The 10,217-nt window shown below is 44.6% G+C and overlaps 1 protein-coding gene across 1 annotated transcript in view; it reads left to right on the top strand.

Moving 5' to 3' along the window:
• The first annotated feature begins 3,056 nt into the window (after positions 1 to 3,056).
• The window catches only part of LOC126481814 (uncharacterized), a 400,368-nt gene continuing 393,207 nt past the window's right edge, over positions 3,057 to 10,217 (top strand). Inside the window, exons 1-2 of the mRNA XM_050105770.1 lie at positions 3,057 to 3,135; positions 3,242 to 3,483. Of these exons, the coding sequence (XP_049961727.1) occupies positions 3,057 to 3,135; positions 3,242 to 3,483 (321 nt within the window). The remainder of the gene's footprint in view (positions 3,136 to 3,241; positions 3,484 to 10,217) is intronic.

Raw genomic sequence — 10,217 nt, 5'->3', positions numbered from 1 at the left:
TCCCCTTACAGCACGGTGGTACGTCGACGATATCCTACGCCTCGTTTCGTTGCCCTTCACAGCAAGCCATCCCGGGCTTACATTTCAGCAAGAGAATGAACGCGAATAAACAGCGAGAGTTTCTACTGCTCGTCTTCGTGCTTGTCAAACCCCTACCCTGGCCAGCAAGGGCGCTCCATCTCACCCCAACTGAGAACTACAGGAGCACTATTGCCAGAGCCCTACAACCAGCTCGCTATTTTGACGATCTAACGCACCAATAGGGCAGAATTTGATGTTATATCCCTCAGGAGGACATCCAATAACACTTCTTCTTCTTGGTTGGCTCTACAGTCCTTGAAGAACCTTGGCCTCCTGTATCACCTGCCTCCATTCTTCTCTGTCCATCGCCTTCCTTCTCCAATTTCTTATTCCCATCGCCTTTAGATCTTCTTCCATATCGTCCAGCCACCTTTTCCTGGGTTTACCTCTTCTCCTTCTCCCGTCAGGTTTTCCCATGAAAACTTCCTTGACACTCCGACTTTCTGGCATTCTCTGTACATGTCCTACCAATCTTATTCTTCCCTGCCTAATTTTAACATCAATATCCATCTGTCCAAAAAGTGTTTGTAGTTCTACATTTTTCCTTACTCTCCAGCCATCTTCCTCTCTCACTGCTCCAAAAATCCTTCTCAGTATCCTTCTTTCCCATGTCAATAACCAGTTCTCCTCCTTTACTGTCAATACCCAGCCTCTGATCCATATATTACTATAGGTCTTAATATGGTCGTGTATATTTTGATTTTTGTATTCTTACTATCATCCCTGGAATTAAATACATTCTGCAAGACAAAATACGATTTCCACTCGGTATCCTTTCTTGAATTTCTACTGCCACTTTACAGTCTTCCGTTATTACAGAACCTAAATATTAAATTTTTTTACTCTTTCTTATTCTTCCCATTCATTACTTTTAAATTCTTTTGTCCGTTTATATTGGGCTCACCCATCACCAAATACTTTGTTTTGTTTATGTTTACTGCTAAACCCACTTCTCTTGCTGCTTCCTCTAATGTATCGTAGTTCCCCTTTAGTGCCCTAACATTCCTTGCCATAAATGCTACGTTATCCGCATATGCTACCACTTGAACTTGCGATTAAGTATATCCAACAATTCTATCAAACTGACTAACTGCATGCATGAGGTCGAGAGGTGGACCAACGCATTGCTGACTCGCTCAACTTGTGAAATTCTTTCTCTTGAATAAATCATCAAATTTTTCAGAAACTACACTACTAGCCACTAAAATTGGTACACCAAGAAGAATTGCAGATGATAAACGGGTATTCATTGGACAAATATATTGTACTAGAACTGACATGTGATTACATTTTCATGCAATTTGGGTGCACAGATCCGGAGAAATCAGGATCCAGAACAACCACCTCTGGCCGTAATAACGGCCTTGATACGCCTGGGCATTGAATCAAACAGAGCTTGGATGGCGCGCACAGGTACAGCTGCCCATGCAGCTTCAAAACGATACCACAGTTCATCAAGAGTAGTGACTGGCGTATTGTGACAAGCCAGTTGCACGGTCATCATTGACCTGACGTTTTCAGTTGTTGAGAGATCTGGAGAATGTGCTGGCCATGGCAGCATTCGAACATTTTCTGTATCCAGAAAGGCCCGTACAGGACCTGCAACATGCGGTCGTGCATTATGCTGCTGAAATGTAGGGTTTCGCAGGGATCGAATGCAGCGTAGAGCCACGGGTCGTAACACATCTGAAATGTAACGTCCACTGTTCAAAGTGCCGTCAACGCGAACAAGAGGTGACCTAGACGTGTAACCAATGGCACCCCATACCATCACACCGGGTGATACGCCAGTATGCCGGCCGCGGTGGTCTCGCGGTTAAGGCGCTCAGTCCGGAATCGCGCGACTGCTACGGTCGCAGGTTCGAATCCTGCCTCGGGCATGGATGTGTGTGATGTCCTTAGGTTAGTTAGGTTTAAGTAGTTCTAAGTTCTAGGGGACTGATGACCACAGAAGTTAAGTCCCATAGTGCTCAGAGCCATTTGAACCATTTTTGATACGCCAGTATGGTGATGAAGAATACGCGCTTCCAATGTGCGTTCACCGCGATGTCCCCAAACATGGATGCGACCATCATGATGCTGTAAACAGAACCTGGATTCATCCGAAAAAATGACGTTTTGCCATTCGTGCATCCAGCTTCGTCGTTGAGTACACCATCGCAGGCACTCCTGTCTGTGATGCAGCGTCAAGGGTAACCGTGGCCATGGTCTCCGAGCTGATAGTCCATGCTGCCGCAAACGTCGTCGAACTGTTCGTGCAGATGGTTGTGGTCTTGCAAACGTCCTCATCTGTTGACTCCGGGATCGAGACGTGGGTGCACGATCCGTTACAGCAATGCGGATAAGTTGCCTGTCATCTCGACTGCTGGTGATACGAGGCCGTTGGGATCCAGCACGGCGTTCCGTATTACCCTCCTGAACCCACCGATTCCATATTCTGCAACAGTCATTGAATCTCGACCAACGCGAGCAGCAATGTCGCGATACGATAAACCGCATTCGCGATAGGCTACAATCCAACCTTTATCAAAATCGGAAACGTGATGGTACACATTTCTCCTCCTTACACGAGGCATCACAACAACGTTACACCAGGCAACGCCGGTCAACTGCTGTTTGTGGATGATAAATCGGTTGGAAACTTTCCTCATGTCAGCACGTTGTAAGTGTCGCCACCGGCGCCAACCTTGTGTGAATGCTCTGAGAAACTAATCATTTGCATATCACAGCATCTTCTTCCTGTCGTTTAAATTTCGCGTCTGTAGCACGTCGTCATCGTGGTGTAGCAATTATATTAGCCAGTAGTGTATGATCATTTGTTTGTCCCTACATGTACATCACATCTACCGATATCCCTTCCATAATTCCTTTGTGATGCGCCACTTTTTTTTTTTTTTTGTCAGAATGTACAGCTGATGTTATCGCTCTTACGTGAAAGATGTAACAACAGTTGTTGTCCCAGTATCCGTGAGGAGATGGGTGGACGGAGACTGGTTACCTGTTGTCCGAGCGCTACTTCAGTGGCTTCCTCGCTCATCAGACCCAGTGTCTCTGGTAGCGGCAGCGCACTTCTCCAGCGGGCGCGCGCCCCAGCACCAGCAGCGGGCCTCTGTCGCTGTCTCTGCTGCCGCCGCCGTCGCCGGCGCCGCGGTATTTTTAGGCGCCTCGCCGCGCCGCCCGCGGTCGTTTATAAAGGCGGGAGGCGCGCGCGCCGCCCCAGTACGAGTGGCGTGGGCGACGTCCGCCGCCGGCCCAGCCTCACGCACCGCGCACGCACAGTGCCGGCCGGCGACGCACCGCGACGCGACGCGCCGCCCCGCTACACGACCTCACACCGACGACCGGCGCCCGACCCGCGCCGAAGGCTACGCGCTGAGCGACTGCCACACCCGACTGATACAGGTAGGTCGCCGAGCAGTACGCCGCAGTGCTCGTGGGATCCCGTCGGCCTCAGAATGGGCGCCTGTGTGCGGCGGCTGTCCAGCGCCGGTGCTGAGGGTCTAGACGGACTGTGGTTCGAAGTTGTACCTCATATTTCCGCCGCTACTGTGTTATATCGAAACTGTTACACCTCGGCGAGATGGAACGTGGCTCTTTCGTCCGACAGATAAAGAGTGGTCTTTTGCAACCAGTGTCACTGTTTGATGTAATTTACCGTCTACTAAGGTCATCCGAAGACCAGTATCGGTTGCAAAGCGATTTAGAAAAGATTGCTGTATGGTGTGGCAGGTGGCAGTTGACGCTAAATAACGAAAAGTGTGAGGTGATCCACATGAGTTCCAAAAGAAATCCGTTGGAATTCGATTACTCGATAAATATTATAATTATCAAGGCTGTAAATTCAACTAAGTACGTGGGTGTTAAAATTACGAACAACTTCAGTTGGAAAGACCACATAGATAGTATTGTGGGGAAGGCGAGCCAAAGGTTGCGTTTCATTGGCAGGACACTTAGAAGACGCAACAAGTCCACTAAAGAGACAGCTTACACTACACTCGTTCGTCCTCTGTTTGAATATTGCTGCGCGGTTTGGGATCCTTACCAGGACGGATTGACGGAGGACATCGAAAGGGTGCAAAAAAAGGCAGCTCGTTTTGTATTATCACGTAATAGGGGAGAGAGTGTGGCAGACATGATACGCGAGTTGGGATGGAAGTCATTAAAGCAAAGACGTTTTTCGTCGCGGCGAGATCTATTTACGAAATTTCAGTCACCAACTTTCTCTTCCGAATGCGAAATTATTTTGTTGAGCCCAACCTACATAGGTAGGAATGATCATCAAAATAAAATAAGAGAAATCAGAGTTCGAACAGAAAGGTTTAGGTGTTCTTTTTCCCGCGTGCTGTTGGGGAGTGGAATGGTAGAGAGATAGTATGATTGTGGTTCGATGGACCCTCTGTCAAGCACTTAAATGTGAATTGCAGAGTAATCATGTAGATGTAGATGTAGCTATGATGTGTCCCCCGACGCGATTTATATTCCAGCTGTTGCAAAGCTACGGATTGATACCTACATTTATATGGATACTCAAAAATGCCTCTGAGCACTATAGGACTTAACTTCTGAGGTCACCAGTCCCCTAGAACTTAGAAATACTTAAACCTAACTAACCTGAGGTCATCACACACATCCATGCCCGAGGCAGGATTCGAACCTGCGACCGTAGGGGTCGCACGGTTCCAAACTGTAGAGCCTAGAACCGCTCGGCCACTCAGGCCGGCTATGGATATTCTGCAAACCACACTTAAGTGACGTGGGTGTCAACAATATATTTTCGCATTCGGAGGAGACAGTTGGTGATTGCAATTTCGTGAGAAGATTCCGTCCCAACGAAAAACGCCTTTCTTTTAATGATGTCCATCCCAAAACCTGTATCATTTCTGTGACACTCTCTCCCATATTTCGCGGTAATACAAAGCTTGCTGCCTTTCTTTGAACTTTTTCGATGTACTCAGTCGGTCCTATCTGGTAAGGATCCCACACCGCGCAACAGTATTCTAAAGGAGGACGGACAAGCGCAGTATAGGCCGACTCCTTAGTAGATCTGTTACATTTTGTAAGTGTCCTACCAATAAAACGCAGCCTTAGCTTAGCCTTCCCCACAACATTTTCTATGTCTTCTTTCCAATTTAAGTTGTTCGTAATTGTAATTCTTAGGTATTTATTTGAATTTACGGCTTTTAGGTTAGACTGATTTATCGTGTAACCCAAGTTTAACGAGTTCCTTTAGTACTATAGTGGATGACCTCACTCTTTTCGTTATTTAAGGTCAACTGCCACCTTTCGCACCATTTCGATATTTCTTTTATATCGTTTTGCAGTTTGTTTTGATCTTAAACGACAGCGTCATCTGCAAACAACCGAAGACGGCTGCTCGGATTGTCCCCGAAATCGTTTATATAGATAAGGAACAGAAAGGCCCTATAACACTACCTTGGGGAACGCCAGAAATCACTTCTGTTTACTCGATGACTTTCCGTCTATTACAACGAACTGTGACCCCTCTGACAGGAAATCACAGATAGGAGAGAGTGAACACCAAATAAAGGGTATTTGGAATATTGTTATTAAATTGGTGCTTAAGTTCGTAGCATTTTTGTTTTGAATGTTAGTATTCCGGTTGGTATGAGGTTATCTGTCGATTTTTTTATTTGTCGTTCACTGTTGCTATTCGAGTTGCATATTGTCATTTTTTTGATTTGAGTAATGGATGGACCTGTGGACGCTAGAAAATAGAGTGCCAAATGGAGAAACAGAAACGTTTCCGGCATATTCTTCGGGTTGAGTTCAGTAGAGGGGTGACAGCCGCGGAGGCAGCCAGAAGCATTTTCGCCGTGTATGGGTACAATGCCACTGGACAAAGCACTGCAAGAAAATTGTTATCTCGTTTTAAGCAGGATCATTTTGACATCAGTGACTCTCAACTATCAGGATGACTTTAGGAGTTTGATGAAGACGGTTCAAAGGCATTACCTCATTCCGCTCGAGAACTGGCAAATATGATAATCTGTGATCATTCCTCTTTTGAATTCAATGAGGAAGGTTTAAAAATCGTGTGTATGGGTACCGCTTGCTCGCCAAAATCTCCAGAATTAGTGGGTGACCATATGTGCATCTCTGCTGGCCAGTCATCGAGTGGCTCGTCAACAACACTGACCACTCCTATCCTGTATCGTTAGTGGCGACGAGGAATGGTGTCTTTAAGATAACATTAGGAAAAGACAGGAATGATAGAGCCCAAAAAATAACAATTATTCCCCGTAGAAAGACCTGTCCCCATCCACAAAAAATCAGGTTACGCATCTGGAGGAACAGCGGTAGTGTGGTGTGCTACGAATTGCTTCCCCGAGATATAACCGCCATTGCTGACATTTACTGTCGACAACTGAGATGTCTTGGAGACGTAATTCGAGAACAACGACTACGAAGGCTGCGTGAAGAGGTGCTACTCCAAAATAACGCCTGCCCGCATTGTCCTAGACTGTCAAAATACGCTATGCAGGATTTGGGAAGTTATTCCGAATTCACATTTACCTTGAAACTTACTGGCAGATTAAAACTGTGTGCTGGACCGAGACTCGAACTCGGGACCTTTGCCTTTCGCGGGCAAGTGCTCTACCAACTGAGCTACCCAAACACGACTCACGCCCCGTCCTCACAGCTTAAATTCCGCCAGTACCTCGTCTCCTACCTTCCAAACTTCACAGAAGCTCTCCTGCGAACCTTGCAGAACTAGCACTCCTGGAAGAAAGGATAGAGCACTTGCCCGCAAAAGGCAAAGGTCCCGAGTTTGAGTCTCGGTCCGGCACACAGTTTTAATCTGCCAGGAAGTTTCATATCAGCGCACACTCCACTGTAGAGTGAAAATGTCATTCACATTTACCTTATCCTGCCCCCTCGGATTTTTCATCTTTTCCACTCTCTGTCGAACAATCTTCAGTCAATTTCCTTTCCGGATGAAAATGCGTTCATAATGTTTCTCGACGAGCTCTTCACCTCAAAACTATGCGATTTCTACCGTCTGAATCTAAACGTTAACCCAGCATTGGCAGTCTATTGTAAATTGCGAAGGAGAATAGGCGATGACTAAAACTCTCTTACGTGTATCTATTGTGTTTAGCACACTTATGGAAAAATGTTATGAACTTATGCACTAACCTAAGAATAAGGGTGGCTACATCTACTTATGATACGAGTGAACATGTCCAGAGAAGCTATAATCGTTGTGTGACACGCTACCTCAATCGATGGAAATTTTTGCGATCGTCTTCCAATTCAGTAGTAGTTATACGTGCCGGCTGGTTTTAAGCTTGCATACGAAAGTTAATCAGTCTCGTACATTGATTTTCGTGCTTGGCTACGAGATGTAAGGTGATGCGACGATCCATCACTTCGGAAATAGACATAGAGTTGAAACCATAGCAGTTTCGGTGCGACACCGTTGCTGGGTGCGTAATATCTCTGTCCGCTGAGGCGGGCAGGGAAGAGTGCAGTCGCTACTGGTACACCATCAGGTGTCTCGATGTTCAACGATCTAAATGACCCAACTGTGGAAAGACCCATTGAAGTTCACAGAAGTATATTCCACTGCCCTCTAGAAATGTCACTATAGTTTTTCCAATGTTACACAGCTCGATCTAACTTCTTTCTAAACGTTGTTGGAAACACTGAAGTAAGTGAGACAAGCAATTCAGCCCCCGCGATGTCTTTCATCGATCATGAAAATTGGAAACGTTCCCCAAAACAGGATTTAGAACACGATCTACTGCCAATTTCGGGAACCAGACTAAGCAGTTCAGGCCACTGGATTATGTCTCCGGAATCATTTCGAACTCGGAATGTTTCCGATCTTTTTCTCCCAAATATTTCTTAATATCCTAACGTCTGTGATGGAACCTTACTCGAACTCGGAATGTTTCCGATCTTTTTCTCCCAAATATTTCTTAATATCCTAACGTCTGTGATGGAACCTTACCCCAACAGCAAATGTCGTCCTTCAGCTGCGTTATCCGCACATACACCGTGGAAAATGAGGATGCATGTCCGGATAGCCTTATTGGTTAAGACGACTTCTCGTGTTGATCAGGAGATGCAAACGGGTTCAGATATAAACTGTTATATTGCAAGAATACTTTGTAAATACAGACGTCAGCAATACTATTCCAAACTCTCCTAACATAATTTCTTTTTAATATAATTTTCTTTTACAAAAACTGATTCGGAATGTTTGTTCTGATATCTTGTCTGTCCCTCCAAATGTGAAGGAATAATGAAACATGACACTGTAATTCAGGGACTCAAACCAGATGGTGGTTCCGTTTTAAGGAGCAATAATTCTGCGAGTATCCAGGTCGACTGGCTGCAGTCCAGAAGCGGAAGCAACACCTTGGAAACTATTGCTCACGAAACATGCCGAAGAAAGTTGAGTCTGTTGTCGAAACACTGCGAAGAAAAAATGGAATACAGCCCGCGCATTGTTGCGCACAGTTTCTCTGCTAGCTGTATTTGTGTTTATCAAGGCCGTACAAATATTCGGACTAACAGCTTATAAACGTCGACGTGACTGAAATTCCTTATATTATTCTTAACAACCATTTAAAATGTATAGAATCTTGTGTTTTCCAATAAATGTCTGTAAGACAGAGAACGGCAATTTTCTGGCCTCCAGCATTTCATAAAAGAATCGAGAAATCGAAAAATACCTATCCCATTTTTTGTAGGATGCAAAGGAACTAGTATTTTTCTGGAACTCTAATTTCTTCACTGATTTTTCTTTCGGGATGAAGCTTTCTTTTTAATGGAACCTTGATTCATATGGGACTCTACGCTTCTGGAAACAAAGAGTACAATATCACTCATATTTATGTGCAACATTTCAAAACATGTATATGATGATGATGGTACTATGGCGCTAAACTGCTGTGTTACCAGCGCCCATACTCAAAATACAGAAGAGATTGGCTAAATTCCATTAACCTTGTAAGAATCTCAAAAACGAATAGGAACAACACACTGCTACATCAAACGGAATTCAAAATACTGACTAAAGTAAGGCCATAAAAGCAATAACAGAAAACGCAAGTGAAATCTATGCAGAGTAGTTTTTGATAAAAGGCTTAATAACGAAACGTTACAAATTTATTTTAAAATGCAGAAAGTACTGTGTCTCAGAGGCCACTTACTAATTGTGAACAACCTAGCAGTTCTGTAGCACGCTAAATCTCCTTTCACTAGTAACTTTACATCTAAATCTACATCCATACTCCTCAAACCATATAACGGCGTGTGGTGTAGAGTGCTTTGTCTACAATTGGCATGAGCCCCCTTTTCTGTTCCATTCACAAATGGGCCTTGGTTGTTTGGTAAGTCTTTGTGTGAGCTATAAAATCTCTAATTTTACCTTCGTAGCCTTCCGGGAGATGTTCGTAGGAGAAAGCAGTATACTGGTTGACTCTCCTAGGAAACAATGCTTGCGGAGTTGTAAGAGTACAACACACCGTGATGTAAAACGTCTCTCCTGTCACGTCCACCATTCGTGTTGGCTTGGCATCTCCGTGACACATACGCGCTTGTTAAATGAACCTATACCGCAATGCGTCGCTCTATTTTGAATCTTCTCTTTCTCCTTATCAATCCTATCCGTTATGGGTCCCGAAATGACGAGTAATATGCAAGTATTGGTCGAACGAGAGATTTGTATGCTGCTTCCTTTGTGTGGAATATCTTTCATCAGATCTGATTTATTACGATTTATTATTTTTCCTATAAGTTTTATTCTTGCTTATTTATTCACTTCTTCTTCGTATTATATGCACTTTTTATTAGACACTTGCTGAGTATTCTTGTAATGAATCTCAGTGCGGCATCCGTCTGTTAGGCCAGACAGCAAATAAAATCTTACAACCGTCCCACACTTGTCTCATCGTCATTTAAAACAGTGACCTGGTCCTACGGAAGACAGAATACCAGCCCTCGGACAAGAAAATAAAACACGTTCAGCTGTTGAAGATGAAGATGAAGACAACTGTCGAAATGACTGTAATTTCATTCTAAGCGATGCGGCTTCATTCCAGTGCTTTCACAACCTCCTGAAATATATCAGTATTTTTATTCACTCTGTACCGAAGAACAAAAAC

This window comes from Schistocerca serialis, chromosome 5 (genome assembly GCF_023864345.2).
Source record: "Schistocerca serialis cubense isolate TAMUIC-IGC-003099 chromosome 5, iqSchSeri2.2, whole genome shotgun sequence".
Classification (NCBI taxonomy): domain Eukaryota; kingdom Metazoa; phylum Arthropoda; class Insecta; order Orthoptera; family Acrididae; genus Schistocerca; species Schistocerca serialis.
This window is presented reverse-complemented; position numbering and strand designations above follow the sequence as displayed.